This window comes from Mangifera indica, chromosome 10 (genome assembly GCF_011075055.1).
Source record: "Mangifera indica cultivar Alphonso chromosome 10, CATAS_Mindica_2.1, whole genome shotgun sequence".
Taxonomy (NCBI): Eukaryota; Viridiplantae; Streptophyta; class Magnoliopsida; order Sapindales; family Anacardiaceae; genus Mangifera; species Mangifera indica.
The window spans coordinates 6221783-6240966 of record NC_058146.1 but is presented as its reverse complement, the minus strand read 5'-3'; the positions used below and the strand labels follow the sequence as shown (position 1 = coordinate 6240966).

At 31.7% G+C, this 19184-nt stretch overlaps 4 protein-coding genes across 6 annotated transcripts; 3 read left to right on the top strand and 1 right to left on the bottom strand.

Annotated features, from left to right (window-relative positions):
- The first annotated feature begins 647 nt into the window (after positions 1–647).
- On the top strand, positions 648–1645 carry LOC123227094. The gene is made up of 2 exons (XM_044651742.1): positions 648–1147; positions 1314–1645. Exons 1-2 carry the CDS (start codon positions 706–708, stop codon positions 1346–1348), a joined length of 477 nt encoding a protein of 158 aa, XP_044507677.1. The 5' UTR covers positions 648–705; the 3' UTR covers positions 1349–1645.
- On the bottom strand, positions 1160–2938 carry LOC123227093 (putative HVA22-like protein g). Its single transcript, XM_044651741.1, has 6 exons — positions 2592–2938; positions 2407–2505; positions 2108–2164; positions 1973–2036; positions 1700–1900; positions 1160–1554 (listed from the first exon to the last, which is right to left on the bottom strand). The coding sequence occupies exons 1-6, from the start codon at positions 2621–2623 to the stop codon at positions 1294–1296; spliced, it is 714 nt and encodes a 237-aa protein (XP_044507676.1). The 5' UTR covers positions 2624–2938; the 3' UTR covers positions 1160–1293.
- A 5519-nt stretch (positions 2939–8457) lies between these two features.
- Positions 8458–14014, top strand: LOC123226931 (lipid droplet-associated hydrolase). 3 transcript variants are annotated; one of them, XM_044651512.1, is made up of 13 exons: positions 8458–8598; positions 8810–8911; positions 9000–9073; positions 9177–9248; positions 9368–9396; positions 10374–10424; positions 10813–10863; positions 11164–11223; positions 11328–11410; positions 11657–11804; positions 12012–12062; positions 12841–12945; positions 13612–14014. In XM_044651512.1, exons 2-13 carry the CDS (start codon positions 8844–8846, stop codon positions 13747–13749), a joined length of 930 nt encoding a protein of 309 aa, XP_044507447.1. In that variant the 5' UTR covers positions 8458–8598; positions 8810–8843; the 3' UTR covers positions 13750–14014. The 3 variants fall into 3 exon arrangements, with proteins under 3 accessions (XP_044507447.1, XP_044507446.1, XP_044507445.1); XM_044651511.1 differs by having other exon boundaries at positions 8587–8714; XM_044651510.1 differs by lacking the exon at positions 8458–8598 and adding an exon at positions 8606–8739.
- Positions 14015–15847: 1833 nt separating this feature from the next.
- On the top strand, positions 15848–16626 carry LOC123228223 (transcription repressor OFP6-like). Its single transcript, XM_044653537.1, has one exon. It carries the CDS (start codon positions 15935–15937, stop codon positions 16469–16471), a length of 537 nt encoding a protein of 178 aa, XP_044509472.1. The 5' UTR covers positions 15848–15934; the 3' UTR covers positions 16472–16626.
- Positions 16627–19184: the final 2558 nt, after the last annotated feature.

The window sequence follows — 19184 nt, the reverse complement described above, 5'->3', positions numbered from 1 at the left end:
AAGAGACCAAAAGCTTTATCTTCTTGATGAAGCTCTTCATCTCCCAAGTTTCATTCGACGTCGATCGAACATCTAACTGAATGAAAATAGATTGTTAGAGGAAGAGACTATGGGCAATGACATTGGAGATGAGCTGGAGTTTAAAAACTAAACCTAAAAGGAAAATATAATTTTTTTAAACTTGACTTAGAGAAAGGGTTAGATTTTTATTAAATTTAACCGTTCATAGATAGGTAAATAAGATTTTTAAAATTAAAGATTAAAAACTTGAGATTAGAAGATATTTTAGTTGAAAAATAGTCCTTTGGATTGAGACCTTCTTTTATAACTATAAAAACATTTTTATAAATGCATATTTAATATTTTATTGATTGCTTGTCTTGTGTCTAAGTCTTGAGCCGTCGCGAACATCTACTTTGATTTTATGACATATGATACATTGAATATTTTTACTTGAAAAAAGTTTTGCGAACTTTTTTTTTCCTCAAAATGGTCCCAAAATAAAATAATTAAAATCTTTCTATTTCTATTGCGATTCATATAACAAATTTGACCGTATTCAAATTTTATTTTACTTTTTAGATTAAACTTTCCGATTTTATAGTAATAATAAGATATTACGAATAATTAATGATAAAAACCCAAACATAAGAAAGACAACCCACTCAAATAATAATCACCACAAACATTACACTTCTAACAACAATGAGCCCACCAGAAAAACATCCTCCGCCGCAGCTCCAACCACCACAGCTCCGCCGCCGACACTCCCTTTCGACACCTTTACCCATCCCAACAAAACTCACTCTTCCACGACGAAACGGCACCGTTTCACCCTCATCCTTTGAGCTCGCCTCCCTCGTCAAACCTACCTCTTTATCCTACACTTCTTTCAAAGACCTCATCCCTTGCTCCTCTCTGAACTCCCCCACCGCCGGATCCGCCACTAACTCCACCTACGAAATCTCCATTCGTAACCGTCTCGTCAAGCAAGCCGCATGGGCCTACCTTCAGCCCATGTCTTCCTCCCCTGACTCCTCCGCCCCACACTTTCTCCACCGCCTCTTCACCTCCCTCTCTTCCTGCTTTCGCTTCATAAATTCTCATATCATCTCGCCATTATCTCAAGCCATTAACCAAATTTTCGGTACTATATTAGATTTTCTCAATAGATAACAAATATTTACATGAAAAGAATAAAAGAATTTCAATTAAAGAAAAAAAATATAAAATAGTTTTTAATTTCCTTTTTTGGTTATCTTTTTTTATGTTTTGTACAATTGGGTATTGATTTCACTGGTAGGGGTTTTGAGGGCGGAGCCGGAGGCGAGCTTGGAGGAGGCTGTGATTTGGTGAGGCGGGGACGGAGGGGGAATCTGGGTAAGGGTGGTCTTCGGGAATAGTGGGCTCGGATGGGGTCCGAGTGTGGACTTTGCCCAAATGAGACTTCATGGGCTCCGTTACGACCCGGCCGATTGTTGGTGAAGATGGTTGTGGCCCAGTTGAAGATGACCGTTTCTTCTGCTTTCCCGAATTCTGCGTTCCCCGCGGCGTCTGCAATTGTTTTACAGTTAGTTTTTCTGTTAGCAACCTTGTGTATATTCCGAAACTTTCAACATAATTAAAGAGTGCAATTTTTGTTCTACACAAAACTGTTTTGTTTTGTTGGGTTTGGAATTGGAATTGTGTTTTGCTTTACCTGATTAAACATTGCAGATTGACCGGCCAAGTAATGAAGCATTTCAAAGAATTTTGCAGAGCCTAAAACTGTGCAATTATGGCAGTAGTAAATAGCCAAGTCCCAGGCTCTGGTTCTCAGTTCCAGAATCTTTTGATCTATGTCCTTTTCGTGCTTAGACATAATCGGCCTCAGCAAGTTCTCATACACATACCCAGTTCCCTGCTTTCATCTTACATTATGGCTAAATGTTTGATTTATGTAAAAAGTACCCAATTTATCAATTTGCTTTACCTTTGTTTTGGGATACCATAAGTAGAGAAAAAACGCCAGCTTCGCCTCGCCGTACATGGGCAACCTTCATCATAATTAAAATTAGCACAAAATTATGATAAAACCTCATGAAAGAGTGCTTCGGATTTTGCATACCATGAAACAAAAACGTCTGCAATTCTCTCAGAAACTGTCAGCATTGCCACCAGAATCCTGCAAAATCGGCATAAATAATCAGGCCACGATGAATCCATCCATTCTTGTTCATAAATTCTGTAATTATAGTTTCTGAGGGTAAGTTGACATATATAATAACTGAAAATAACAACTCAAGTCGAGTCTTTTGGCCTCCCTCAAAACTAAAACTATGACCATATGAACATGAAAAAACAAAACAACAAATCAAAAGAAAAAAGAAAAGAATTAATAATCATCTAATTTTCGAATTTCTTTACCAATATTGACACCAGAATCTGAGTTCTTCAATCTCCACCCGATTCTTCTCAACGATTTTATAACATTCAAACGCTGGGTATGCATACCCAACAAACAATCTGAAACAAATAGGGAGAAAATCACATATAAAGAGTTCAAAAATCATCAGAAAATTGAAGCAAAACAAAAGAGAAGAATTACATACATAAGAACTCGGTTAATAAAATCTCCCAGCATCTTTCAATACTAGGGAAGAAATCCTGAAATGAATTATCAACGCCACAAAAATCAAAATCTAGAAGAAACAAATAACATTTTTTCAAATGAAAGAAATTCTTGAGAAGAAATGGGGGTTAAACTTGAATTAACCTTGGAGAGAAGGAAATTGGACTCTGGGAAAATAAACAAAAAATAAAAATGAAACTTGAGATAGGAACATATATATATATAGGAGGAGCATGGGATTAAAAAAGAAAAAAAGAATGAAGCATTGGAGATAAAAAATGAAGAGGGATCTCTTGCGCCATAGGCTTCTTTGTTATTTTTCTCGAACAATTCTGCGGAGGGATTTCTTGGGATTCTTCCTTCCAACGGGTTTACCGCTTGGCAGTTAGGTTCCATGCTACTTTCGTCATTTTACAATCTTTTATTTAGCGGCAAAAATTTGCGGACTGGAGTAGATAAATAATTCAGGATTAATAGGTATTTTTTGTTATAAACAACTCTGTCGATATTGTTCGCTTTAGGCTTTAGGTTTTAGACCCTCACGGTTTTAAAACGCGTCGTTCAGGTTCGAAGCCTACAGGGCCACCACTGAGTGATATTGTCTGCTTTGACACTTCAGGGCCTTATGGTTTTATAACACGTCGTTCAAGTTAAAGGCTTCAGGCCCCTACCTATATACATGTTCAGTAGACAGTACGAGAGCGATGTGAGACTTCAGGTCACAACACACCCCTCCATCGTTATCGTGCTGATAACATGTTATAAACAACTCGATCGATATTGTCCGCTTTGAGCTTCAGACCTTCACTGTTTTAAAATGCGTCTTTCAGGTTCGAAGCCTGCAGGGCCACCACTGAGCGATATTGTCCGCTTTGGCACTTCAAGGCCTCACGGTTTTATAACGCGTCGTTCAAGTTAAGGGCTTCAGACCCCTGCCTATATACACGCTCAGTAGACAGTATGAGAGTGATTATAAACAGCTTGACCGATATTGTCCACTTTATGTTTCAGGCCCTCACGATTTTAAAACGCGTTGTTCAAGTTAAGGGCTTCAGGCCCCTGCCTACATATACGCTCAGTAGACAGTACGAGAACGATGTGGGACTTCAGGTCACAACACACCCCCCCTATCGCTATCGTGCTGATAATGTGTTACAAACAACTTGACTGATATTGTCCGCTTTGGGCTTCAGACCCTTACAGTTTTATAATGCGTCGTTCGAGTTAAGGGTTTCAGGCCCCTACCTATATACACGCTCAGTAGACAGTACGAGAGCGATGTGAAACTTTAGGTCACAACATTTTAAACTTTGTTTTAGATTTTATTTTATTAATTAGAAAAAAAAAACATAAAATTAGTATTGTTGTTAAAGAAGTTTTTTATATAAGTTTAAAATTTTAATATAATTATTTTTTTTTCTATAATTAGAACAATATATTAAATTTATTTAGTAGTAATTGGTAAATTTTGTAACTTATTTGACAAATTTGAAAAAGATACACGGATAAAATCAAATATTTGAACTTTAATGTCCAAATTCATTGTAAAACTTACGGTCGGATCTGATTCAAGCTTGCTCAGTCTTGAAAACTAGTTTGGTTTGGTTCAATCTAATTCGAATTTGTTTGATTCGATTCGTTTTTAAAATTGAATTGAACTTGAATTAAGAAGTGTTCGGTTTGGTTTGATTTGAATTTATAGTTGAATTAGTCTAATTCGTGACTCGATCAGATTCAAATTTGTGGTTCAAATTAATTTGAATTCATTGCTTAGTTCAGCTCGAATTCATTGTTCAAATAAATGATTTTGTATATTATTTGAGTAAGACGATATCATTTTGTTGATAAGTCATAAATTTGATCCATTAATTTGAGCAAAATTGAACTACGAATTCAAACTATAAATTTAAACCAAACTTGAGTTGAACTACTTTATATTTGATTCAGACTCGAACCACTCTTAATTTGGCTCATCAAACTCGAATTAAAGTATTTTTTATTTAAATTGAATTTGAATGAAATTATTTTTTATTTAAATTAAACTCAAATCAATGAGTATTTAGAGTCACTCCAATTTGAAACCACCACTGGTAAAACTCCTTCTTGTTTGCTTTCAGGGTCTTCAAATGGATCAAGGGTGGATATATGACAATTTATGTTTCGTTCAATTTGTCTTTGATCATGGGATTTCCTAATGAAAAGGTGCTGTGCCTCATCGTCCAGCGAAATAGGCACTTTGTAATTCCGGAAAGGCATATCAGAATATTTTAAATAAACGACATAATTGTATGAAAAGGCATATACCGGAAAGGCATTCCGAAATAGAAACATGAATGAGTAAATAATATGTTATATCAGAATATTTTAAACAAATAAACGACAATGCATATCGAGCAAACGCCTATTTATGCAGTTACAATTGAAAAATATTATAAAAAGGGACATAATTGTAGGATGAGGTTATTATCATTCACCTAGACTTCTAATATTTGGTTTTCCTGGTGGTAGAAAAGGCTCCAATGACGCTAGAGTGAGTATAGAAATGAATTCTTTAACCTAGAATTCCAAGTAGAAGAATGTACCCAGTTTTAGTTTTGGCTTGATCTTTGTGTGAGAATGGTTCTGCGATGTGATAATATTGATTTGTAGGGATATATTATGATCTTGGTCAGTTGCATGGTTTGATATGATGAATGAATGTAGGAAGCATGAGTAAATTCTTTTATGCATGATCATTAAAGAATTTTATGAGGGTGTGACCTGCAAGATAGGATTAATGACCTGCAATTGGAATTGTCATGAATATGAGAATGATCTCATGATGGCATAAGTGAATGGGAAATGATTATTCTTGTCTTTTTTGTTATTTTCCACACCTATTTTACTATTGAAGTTGAACGAAAAAATAATGATCTGATCTATTGTTTGTGGGTTGTTTTCAGTATAGCGGTATTAGAAATGTGTTAAAGACAATATTTCGTTGTGTGATGTGGCTTTGGTAAAGAAAACAAGCAAAAAATAGCCTAATAAAACTTTCATTGCACATGGGAACAATCGTTCAATCATAATAGAGGCAAAATTAGGATTCTATATGTTTCGAATAACTATATATAAGACTTACATGTTTGTTGATTAAGATACAACTGTATAAAAATATGTAAATTAAAACATGATAAATGCCTATACAAAAGGTTGAATGACCTTTCATATTGACAAAATGATGATTTTTCTCTTAGAGTAAAATACGACCATGAATATGAAACATAAACGATAGTACAAAGGCATTACGGTCATGTATAATATCATAGCTAAGAATAACCATAAATGTAGGAAGTATTCATGATGAGAAGGGATACACGCTAACTCACACAAGACATTGTAAAGAATCATGCTTTGTGTATAATTCTTCATAAAACACAATGTTTAATCATACATTCTATGGAAGTATGGGTGTACATCTTCCTATTTTGTTAGCGTGGCAACTTGCATAAGATGCCTACATAGTGATCAATGCATGGGCATGCATTCATTATACACAGTTGTATATTAGGGCAAAATAAAGCTCGAATTTCAATTTCAGTCCTACTCATTTAGGATTCAAATATAAGTCTATATAAAGGACAAAAATACCTCGAAAGTATACCTTAAGGCATTACAACAACCAAATTAATTCATACCATCCTACTTAAAAAAAGGGAGAGCATTCATTAGGAGAAATAAATTCTTGAAATTGTAACATATTGACAAAATGTGTCTTGTATTATTATTTTTTTACTATGTTTTAGCCTACTTCGTTTTTCCTAATAAGATTTTTATTGAGAGAGTTTAAGCACAATTAACCTCACTTTATAGAACAATAAATAATATCTTTCATTTACTTTAGGTTTCCATCTTACTAGATTTTTCCTTAACAAAATTAAAATAATTATTTGTATACAGTAAAAATAATTTTAAGAGAATTATAATAATGAATTTCCTACCTTGAAGCAATTTAAAGGAAATGGAGCAACTCTATAGTTGAGTTTGATTTATATGATATTTTATTATTAAAATTAAAAGATTACTCTGAAGATAGAGTCTCTAAATGATTACTGAGTATAAACTATTATTATATTTGATTAAATTTAATAAAAATAGGTAGGTATAAATAATTATCGTATTTGGTTAGAAGTAATAAAATAATACTAATATATTATTTTATTTAAATATCTTGGTATAATTATTATAAAAGATGTTTTATTTTACTTGTTATATTATTTAAAAATGGGGGCGTTTTTGTCTTAAAAAATTAATAAGTAAAGATATAATAATAACAAAATCAAATTAGTTTATACTTTTTAAATATCTAAAATGGAAATGATAATAAGAGTATCATTTATATTATATGTTATATCATCATTGGTAATAAAATGTTACAAGAATATTATATTATTGACAAACCAAATAAAGTAATCTTACTAATAAAAGATTGATTATCAAGCTCGCACTCTCACCATTCTTCATATTTATGTTCATCTTTTTATTCTGATCTATATTAAATAAAAATTGATCAGTTTTCAAATAAGTTTTTGATTCTTCAAATCGTAACTTACTAAACATAGTATGCTTAAAGATTGTCAAGAAAAACTATACTGAATCTGACATAATTAGTTGAGAGAGATATTATTAAAAATAAAATAAAATTTGTTTATAAAAATAAAAATATTATAAATTTTCCTAAAAAAAAATTACCCATAATTTCCTGAACTCTTTGTACTATTAATCAACGTTGTCAGTACGTGGAGATTCATTTGTAATATATAAGCCCAAGTTTATCTTAATGGGCCTAGGCCCAATCCTACATTGCAACCGCATTTTCCTAAGTCAACTCGTATGAAATATTTAAATTTTTTATATTTTATTTAAATAAATATTTTTTTTGGAATACACGTTACGACTCATATTAGAAGTGATTTATATTTATCATTTTATAAATTATATCAAATTAAAATATACTTTCAATACAATGAGACATGATTATGCTCAACCAAATCAGTCTCATACAATAATATATACAGAAGTAACAAAAATAAATTATAACGTTATATGTAGATGTGTATCTATTTGATACATTTAAAATATAATTACATAATAATATGTAATCTCTCTTTCTATCCCTCTCTCTATATATATTTTGTATAATAATAAAAAAAAAATTGTATACACACCTCTACCAAAAAATATTCACACAACAGGGGAGGACCGCATGAGCCCCTTCCACAGGGGATTGCCTCCTAATCTATACAGTCTAGACCAGAGGTCCCTGTAATAATTCCCAAACCTAGCAAACAATAGTGTGATATAAGAAAACACCTCAGCCCTGTCCCATGTGGTATTTCTTAATTGGGCATGGGACTATTTCTCACCCGAATTTTAACTCAATTTTAAAAGTATATTTGTGATAGTTTAAAAATTCAAATGTTCACTTATGAGTTAACTATCGTTGAATTTTTTTGTTAAAAATAAAGTAAAATCGTCTAGATTTTATTTAATCTATATGATTTCAGATGATAAGAGGCTCTTAGAACGTATGGTAAAAGGATGACGACGACTTTAGATTTAAAAGGGAGTCGTCATTGGTCGGAAAGCCACTGAAAAAAAAAACCTGAAGTTTAAAAGAGAAGAAATATTACATTTTAAAATTAAAAATTTTGAATAAGGGTAAAATTATTAATTTTTAAAATTTTATAAAATATATAATGAATTTCTATTTTTTAATATTAATAATAAAATAAAGATATTATCTTTTTTAACAGAAAAAATTTAATAATTAAATTATAAATAAATATTTGAGATTTTAAATCGCCGCGATTGTGTTTTTGGTAGTTGAGCAAAACTTGGGTGGGGATAATGCTTTGCCCTTCTTAATTTTGGCCTTTGCAGTTTTAATATCGCCACCGATAATTTTCTACAGCAGTGTAATTTTTGAACTGCCAAAAGACAAAGAGGTGCACAGCTAACATTTTATTGATTTATGCATTCTTTGGATTCTTTCTTGGAGGTGTTAAGTATGCGAAACACTTGATTTACGCGTGCTTTTCAATGCTTCTTCGCCTTTTTTCCTCTACTCAGTCACTCTCCTTTCATTTGCATGTTTTTCTCTTTGTTCTACAAGTGTTGTGTTTTGTTTCTTTCTTTAAGCTCTTGTATATGTTTCAGGATAAGGTGGAGAACAAATTGTGCAAATACGCAAATGGGTTATCAAAGTTTACTTTCCCAAGTGAAAAAGCCTTTGAATTTTAGGCTGTGCAAGGTTTCTGGGTAGGTTTATGAAAACCCATTTGAATTATTTACTTGTTTGTTGTAATTTTTATTACCTTTTTTAAATTTTTATTTGTTTAATGGTTAGTCGCACAAGTGAAGTGCTGGAGATTCAAGCTGATGATCCTACATTGCACGTTTTAGTCATCCCTGGAAATCCAGGTTTCTCTTATTGTTATGTTGTTTGATTGAGTTATTGTACTTCAGAGGATTAAAGTTTGCCGAGCGAGTTTCAGAAAGTTTTCGGTTTATGCGTGAATAACAGGAGTTATTTCATTTTATAAGGACTTTTTGGAATCACTATACGAGCTTCTTGGAGGAAGGGCATCAATAACAGGCAAGACATTAGATATATGTATATTTTTCTGTGTATTTTTGTTTAGTTATCTATGGATTATTCAAGCTTTGAGATGTGATTTCTAAGCTAACTGTTTGCATCTTTGACTTTATTGACAGCTATAGGGCACATATCTCAGACTGCAAAGGTATATAAACTATAAGTCCATAAGTGTTCATTTTCTCTTATTAGTTTTTAGTCATTAGCTTTAATGGAGGAAAAGAAAGATTGACAAAGAATTTCTGCTTCAGCTTAGTTATACCCATAAATTGTTCAGGTTGCTGCTAGATACGCTGCAAGGAGTCTGTACTTTTAAAGAACGAATTTGATATATTTATAGTTCCCAGATCACAATGTTATTTCATTACAATCTTGTAAAGCTAGGACTATAATATGTTATTCATCTACATAATTAAACCCAATTTGCCTTTATTAAGCTTCAGAAGCTACATTATGGAGGCAAATTAAATTAAACATTTTTTCTTTGAACTTTCTCTTTCTTGGTAATTTAGTGATGTTTCTGTCATGCATTGGGTTTTTCTTGGAAATCAATGCATATTAGCTATAACATATGAGTTGGTGTGGCAAAATAAACTTGGAAACTTTGTTGATGAGAAGTACCAAACATCAAGTTTATGCTTTCTTAGCAATCAAAATTGAGTGAGTGGAAACTGCCTAACGAGGTTACCGGGCTTTTGACCCTTAAATTCATCAAAGATTAGTTTAAATCCTGCAATTTTATTATAAAATGGAGATTAACAAGTTCAGAGAGGAACCAATTGAGCAGGCAAGTAACTGTGATAAAAACCTTACTTGGTGTCCTTTTTTCACAATGGGAGTATTTTGATTCAGCTATTTTCACTTTAGGATTTATTATCATCACATTAATACTTCTTTCATCCCCAAATGCAATAGCAGTTTCTTGATATGCAGTCTTTAGAAATGGCTGTTTTAGTTCTTTTTGTGGCCTCTTGTTTGCTCTGCAAGAGGCTTTCTATATTCAACTTCCTTTTATGTTTTGTTTTATCAACTAGTTGTACAGCTAATATATAAATTTTTGTTACACACACACACACACACACACACAAATATATATATTCATGTATTCTTCTCTCTTCTTGATAGAACTGGGAGCATGGAAGGTTATACTCATTGCAAGAACAAATTGATCATAAGGTAATGTTTTATATGCTTTATCAGCCTGAGACAGTCAATAAAATTGCAAATATATCCAGTGGATGATAAAATTTATGACCTGCAATGATGGATAGTCTGCGTAAGTTTAAGGCTTTATAGAGACTTTTTTTTATTTACATGCATGAGACTTTCTATATCTTTCCTGGAATTTTGTCAAATGAGTCTTGTCTATTATGTAACCTTTATATATCCTTTTAAAGAATCAATTCAGTCAATTTCATGACTGTTTCCTCATTTCATACTCTTTTGTTGATGATACTCATATTCTTAATACTTTGCATGCTTAAAATCAAACTAGTGGATTCATTTTACCATTATTATTATTATAGTATATTATGATCTCCATGTTATCTCATAAATTTTGCAGATGGACTTCATTGGACAGGAACTACAAAATACTGAAGTTCCTGTAATACTGGTGTGTAATACATTTTATATCCTAATGGATGCGGATCTTTTGAAAAGTTACTTGTCATCTATAAAGTAATACTACAGTGCAATGTTTGCCTGTGGTAACATAATAGCCTTTCAGCTTCTCTGACACGTTTCTCTCTTGTACACATACACACGTATAATGTTCTGAAACAAAAGTTTTGTTGGGAATGATACTTGAGTATCTGGATGATTTCACAGTACTCATATCCGTAAAGAAGTTTGGTAGTATATAATGGCTTTGCTCTTAACTGTTGATAGCTGACTTATGGTTTTATCTATGAAGGTTGGACACTCTATTGGTTCGTATATATCTGTCGAAGTGCAAAAGAGGTCTTCGGAAAAGGTGATAACTGCCACAAATTTTGGTGCTTAAGTATTCATCATTCTCTGTTAACGTGTTTTGAGCTTGAAATTTGTGCTGGTGAGGACTTAATTCCATGGTTATAGGTGATGTACTGCATTGGATTATATCCCTTTTTGGCGTTGAACCAACAATCAATAAAGCAGTCCATTATTGGGAAAATTGCAGCGTAAAGTTCTTGTCTACAATCATTTGTGAATTATTTTCTCTTCAGTGCCAATTATATAGGGATTACTCAGTGGACCTTTGGCTGGTACAATGATGGGTTATAAAATGGTCTTTAGAATGAGTTTTAATATTTGACATTTTCTCTTGATCCTATTATTAGACATAGTACTCCTTTGTAATATTAAGTTTTTGGTTTACATTTTTTTTTGGTGCATTGGAACTGATAGAATATTCTTATGAGTTTCAGGTCTTCGATCATATCAGCTGCAGTTAGTTTCACTATAGCAACTTTGGGGTTATTACCTCATAGAGCTTTCAGGTTTATTGTTTCTAAATCTCTTGGGAGTTCATGGTCTGGTACCGCCGTTAAGGCTGCTTGCACTCACTTGTCAAAGGTGAAGTCTTATATGGTGTAGAGAAAAGAAGACTTGGCTGTTGGGTTGCAAGTATTGTTATTCAAAAAGTTTTAAAACATGTATTAGTTTTCTACATAGTTGTATTAAAATTATAGGTGTTTATGCAGAAAATGCAAAAACAGGTACTTGTCTAAACATTTTTGTGCTTTTGAATCAAATTAATTTTTGTTTTTTCATTTATTTCAGTATCATGTTATGCGGAATGTGCTCTTTATGGCAATGACAGAGTTCAAAAAGGTAAACATGGATTTTGTTAATTATTAAAATGTGGGATGTAACAACACTATGTTTCCTTGCAGAGCATATTGCAGTAGCTACTCAACTGTATATAGGAACATCACATTTTATCTTAGTTTAACGCCTTGTTTGTCTTCTTGTATTCCAGTATAAGCAATGCCATATTTCTCCTACTGAGATTATTTTACTAATCTATCATTCAAATCCAAAAGTCTTATGATGTCCAGTTTTTCTTCTTACTTTTCTAACAATATGGTAAAACTTGTTTTTTAACTCATCTAAGTTTCGCGTCAACAATCTGGAAATCTTGTTACCACTAGCAAAATCAGTATATATAACTTTGTTTAATTGTGTTGATGCTTGTACCATGCTCCAGTCCTCTTCTCACTTGGCCATCATATGTCTGCCTTCATTTCTCATGTCCTTAATCTAACTATAACTAGAAACCCATTAGCATGATGAAATAGGTGCATCAAATGATTTTTTTATGACAATAACCATTTAAGACACTGAGAAAATTTCAACTCATATTTGTAACACTGTTTGCTTAAAATTACAGCATCAATGATCCATAATTATCATAATTACATTCATTTAAACTTGTGTTTATTTCCCTCTACTAGTGATAACTACATTAATCATGGTAGTTTTCTCAATTTCTGAATACAAGGTGCATGCTTTACATTTTTGTATTTTTGCAGAAACGAGCAGACTGTTTTGTTCATATATGTTTACTTATGATGCCAACCTTATACTGACTGTCAGATATGTCTTGTAGCTATCAGAAACACCAGATTGGGCCTTTATGAGAGAAAATCAAAATAAAATGGCATTTTTGTTTGGCATCGATGATCACTGGGGTCCGTTGCAAATGTTTGAAGAGGTGAGGATGTGTAGCATCATCTTTTCATGGAAAAACCTAAATGATATGTTGTGCATGTATGTAATATAGTGCCTGGTTTTTGAGTATTCATGTGTGTGACATCATTGTTCATCTGCTTTAGATGGAATAGAAGTGTATGATTATGTCTCTGACCCTTTAAATACTACCCCCTTCTCTCTTTGCCAATACTCAACACTTATCAAATTTGGTTAACCTAAACAGCCTTCTATTTTGCATAAAAATATAAATCTTTGGTGCTCACACATGTTTCCTCGACGTGTATTTATGTGATGTTTGAAAGATTGCTTGCTTATACTATTAGGCAAAGCTGGTTTCATTTGGCTGTCATGATAATGATGTTGATGCAAATTGCCATAAAAATGCATGTTGATGAGTTGTTATTGCCGATTAGTGTTTATATGAGAAATAACAGTAGTTGCCTGCAACTTTACTGAGAATCCTGACTGAAAATGTGCTGCTATTTTACATTTTATGGGCTGATCATACATGGATGGGAAGTCTACTTTAAGTATGGTGTTAATTGTACAGCAATTCTTTTGTATTGGTGGATGATGCTTCATTGATAAACAAGTTTTTGGTGTTCCCTCTAGCATTCTTTTGCTCAACTAATTTGGCTCATCTTTAACCTACATCTTATGTTCACAGATTTCGAAGCAGGCCCCAGATATTACTCTATCAATTGAAAGGGAGGGCCACAGTCATACTTTCTGTTGCACCCAGGCTGGTTCATCATGGGTTGCTGGCCATGTGGCTAACTTGATAAGGAAAAAGGTTTCAAGTTAAGGTCAGATCTACTCTTCCGACATTTGTAGATCACATCAATCAAGTTTATCTTATAATAAAGGGAGAAAAGTGAACTATATATGACCGATGCTTTGCTCAGACTATTTATTTGTCATCTGAATTGAAATTTTATCGATAAGAATCACATGTATAACTGTTATATGCATATGGACTCTGGTCCTCAATTCTTTTTATATAGTAGAGATTATCGTTGACATTGCAGGACCGGTGAAATAAAAAGGTGTGCATGTCATGTTACTGTAAAGAATGTTTGATGGAAAAAATATGGGATTTTCCTGTGATTCTGGAAAGAACAAAAAGCAGTAATATTGAACATTAGGGTAGTAGCAGATTGAGATTTGTGATATTGATAACAAACCGAGAAGTAGTTTGGTAACTTAAATGTAGGATTACTTGGATGAAACACGAGAGTGATGACATACTCGTAACAGAAACGATTATGTTATGTTGTCGCTGTTAATCTTGTTGTTATCGAGTCTCAGTTTACTCATGTTTAACATTATAATTATTTTAGTTTTAGTGTTATCAATGTTTGTTGTTTCTTGTGTCATTATGGTACATACCATTTTAATAAGCTTAACTATAATATTAACTTGTGATTATGTGTGTGAGAAAGAGAATTTTTGAGTAAGCAGATTGAATATTGAAGCAGAAACAACCAAAAATGGCAGCAGAATCACAAGATTAGTGGCAGAAGACATGGCTTTAGTAGTATTAGCTTCCCGTGAGTGTTTCATCTGTGGACCAAGTAACTCCTACTTGAAAACCTAAGCTTTGACCAATAATATTATACCAGCATTAAGGACAAAATACTGTCAAAAAATTTCTCTAACCTCACATCTCCACAGTTTTATAACTGCATATATATATATATATTATACGATTCAATATAATATAGGTGAAAAATAATATGTATCAAATTAATATGAAACAGTGAATGTATCTTACAATACGATACATATTATTAATACGAATCAATACACTTTTTAAAGAAAATAACGATGTAATAAATATGTATATAAGAAATTTTAAAATTTTAAATATATTTGTAATATTTTTTAATATGATAATATATCAATTAAATTATTTTATTATTTATTTTTTAAAAATTGTATTATATAATATGATATGATATTTAATATATAATATAAAAATTAGATTTTATTATAAATTAATGTTTGTAATAATAAAATCAGGAGAGGTGATGGCAATAAGCCAAAAACAGTCTCATCCTGTAATAATAATATACATAATTTGTAATAATAATCAAGCATCATAAGTTGTGCAACTTATGCTAAACAAGTATTATTTATATTTTATTATAAATTAATGTTTAAATTTTAAAGGAATTGAGTGTCCCTTGATATTAATGGACAGTTTTTTTTTTTTTTTGTGTTTTAGAGAAATGTTTTCAAATTTTTATTTTTCCTGTAAAAAAATTGTTCATTAGGTAATATGGGAAGTGCCTTTTTACCTGTAATAAAATTATGTGTATAAATTTTATGTATAATATTATATATAAATAATAATGTATCATTATATAATTGAGTATTATTTTTTTAAAATTTTTAATTATTTAATCATATGATAATACGTTATTATTTATGTTTAAAGTTATATACATAATACTATTCTTTTACATAATGCAGGACTACAGTGTCTTTTTTTAATAAAGGAAATAAGGAAAACTTCTAAATTAGTTATGTATTTTATTTAAATAATTTTTGTGGCAAAAGGGTTTTTTGTAGTTAAATGAAACCACTCATGCAAGGTGACTGGTACATGATCACATTCGGATAATATTAACCCACGATCCATTTTACAAGATCTCAGCCGTTAAAATGAATACGATGAATCCCGCTGTCACGTCAGCTTTTTTTTTTTTTTTTGCATCTTAGTTAATTCATATACCATTACAACTTGATCTTTCCCTTTTCTCACGTAATTGAAAATTTTATCATGTGTGTACATATTCACTAGATGAACGGTCAAGATAACTGGTGACAATCAAATATCACAGACATGTAAAACTATCATATTCTAGGCCCTTTTAACGCACGCAGGAATTTATAGAGATCCGCTCCATCTCAGTTCTCTGCCTTTCTGTTTCCCTTTGCCTTCCTCATCCCAACTCTCTCTCTCTCTTTTTCACATTTCTTCTGCAATGTCCACTTCACGAAGAAAACTTGTCCTCAACACAGTCTCCGTCAGCCTCGGCTGCAGCAGCTGTAAAAAGCCAAAACTCTCCTTCCTTTTCCACCCAAAACCCAAACCCAAACACCGTCCCTCTTACTCAAACCACTCCCTCTACTCCTCTTCAACCGACTATGACACCACCAGCGCCACCACATTCTCCCCCAACACGTGGGAAAGCGAAGGAACCGCCACTTACAAGAACAACCGGGCCGGTTCGAGAACCGTTCGAGGATTCGGCCGTGTGGGAGGTCAAAGCCTGGCTGTAGAGAAAGAATCCGATGATCCGTATTTGGATTTTCGACATTCGATGTTGCAGATGATTCTGGAGAAGGAGATATACTCAAAGGACGATCTTAAAGAGCTGCTGAACTGTTTTTTGCAGCTGAATTCTCCGTATCATCATGAGATTATCGTTAGGGCGTTTACTGAGATCTGGAATGGAGTACTTTCTGGCAAGAGCGGTTCATCGAAGCTGCATTTTGGATGCAAGTCACGTGAGTTTTAGGGGTGTACACGTGTCTCCATGTCTGACTAATAAAATCTTGAGTCCCCAATGTGGGGCCTCTTTATGATTCTCTCTCAGCTGTCTGCAAAAAGTTTTTGATGGAAATGTAATGGAAAAAACCCATAGAAGTCTCAGTTGTTTATAGTTTTCTTTAATTTTTTGCATTAAAATTTTATGGATATTGTTTTGTTTTGGTGGGTTGGTGAAGAAATAGTTGTTGCCAGGAGAGGCAAATTCTTGAGAATTGTTCTCTGCTGCAGGTGGGGAAAGTGGGGCATTGGGATTTGTATTAAAATTAATTGGGACCAGACCAGAAGGCTGTGCTCCTTTTTTCACCTTAAATCTTCTCTTTTTATAAGTTAAAAGAGCTTATGAATAAACCAACTCTTGTCCCATGATAAACACTGAAAAGGTACCTGAGGGATGAGTTTGGACCTAAGTTCACAAGATTTGAAGGAAATATAGGCGGAAGGGCTATATCTTATCCAAATTTTAGCGAATTTTTTAAATCATATTTATGAGATTCAAAAAATTTGAAGGCTTACCTATAGATAAATTATTATTAAAATTTTTTATTAAACTTATTATTTTATTAATAATATTAAAAATATATAAAATTTATTAAATTTTTATATCTAGATTTTAAAAGTTAATAACTTCATCTTTATCTAAAATTTTTTAACTTTTAATAATAATATTTTTTCTTCCAAACTAAGAGTTTAAATTCTTCCCCTCTTTGGGCATCGACAACGATGCACTCACCTACTAAAATTCGATAATGATCGGAGAGGAAGAGTCAACGACGAAGAGATCTAAAAACCTCTTCATCGCAGGGCAACGTTTTAGAGTGGAAAGAGAAGGTTATCGGTATTGAAAGAAAGAAGAAAAAACCTTAGATTTAGGAGGAAAAAAATGATTTTCCAAAGTTAAAAAACTTTAAGTAAGGATAAAATTGTTAGATTTTAAAACTTAAAAAAAATGTAATGAAATTTATATTTTTTAATATTATTTATAAAATAATATAGTGAAACCTTAGGTTTTTCAAATCTTGTGATATAACTTTAAGAAGTGTTTAGTTTGGGTAATGTTTTATTACCAAAATAGAGAAATTACTTTGAAGATAGATTAAAAAAATATTATTGGAGATAAATAATTACTACATTTAATAAAATTTGGTAGATATAAATAATTATTGTGTTTAGTTAAAGATAATAAAAGAATATTAATAAATTATTTTATTTAAATGTCTTTGAATATAATTATTTTTAAATATTTTTATAGTATTTATTATATTAATTAAAAATAAATTTATTTTTGTCTCAAAAAATTAATAAATAATAGTATAATTATAATAAAATTAATATTATCTTGATAATATTTTAATATCTAAAATAAAAATAGTAATTAAATTATTATCTATATTATTTATTATGTCAATATTAATAATAAAAAATTATTATTTAATAACTAAATAAAATAATAAAAATGATAAAAGATAAATTATTAAAATAATTTTTAAATTTTTAAAACCATTTTTGAAGGGTACGTAAAAACGTGGGGGTGGAACAGGGAAATAAATTATGTACAGTGATTTTGCATACTTTCCACGTTTCCCAACACTGCTCTTCTGACATCTTTTGTTATTATACCCATTCATAGCTGCCACTGCACGCATGAACTTTGACCTCCCTGGGTATTCATTATTTTTTGGCATAGCTTTAATGAAAGATGAACAAGATACCAGTTTGATTCTGCTATTAAAACAGCAAATTCCTAAATGAAAAGGGGACAGCGGGGTTATTGCTTTGCACATCCAGATCATTTGAGTAATAATCTCATCAATCTTGTTTAGATAATATTTAATATCTTTGTCAATGCCTTTTTTATAATTTTCTAAGGAAAAGTTCGAGTTTACTTTATTTTTTCTTATGAGATTGTTAATTACTAAACTCTAAGGAAAACCCTTATGATGTATTAAAAAATAAATTATTAAAATAATTTTTAATTTCAATCAAACAACCTATCCTTAGATGTTTATCAAAAACCCTTTTGAAATATCAAACACGCTATGACAGAATTGAAGCAACCATTAAATGGGAAATTGGTATGAGTTAATGTGATGAAGGTGGAGTAATTATTGATTGAATTAAATGTTAGTTTTGACGTAGAAGCAACCATTAAGACCTAGTCTTGGGAGGCGTTTTGTGTATTAAACGATTGCAGAAAATATAATATGAAACGAAGGCAAGAGATTCTATGCAAGGCAACATCGCTGTCCAAGTAAATTCAATTAGATTATTACAAGATTCTGCGACTAAATCTATTTCAGTTCAAACCTCTATCTCCCATTACTATTTTCATAAATTACTTGTCTGAATCTCCAATGAAAGTAAATGAATGTGTCTGCTTTCCAGCAGGCTTATTGAAAGTTGAAACATAAGAGGCCTTCATGAATGCCCACGAAGCAAGACGGTCAGAACTCCTATTATGGCCATATTCAATATTATATTTATTAAAATGAGACACTATCGAAAGTATTTAGGTTATTTTGTTCGATTACTTTAAGGGCTGGAGTTACTCATTTGATAGATATTCTGAATAGAATTTGGACAAGATATAATGCTAATAGCTTTACGAAGGTGCATCCTTTATGACCACCTTTTAGTTCGAGTAACAAAAATATATATATAAATATAAAAAAATTTAAATTCTC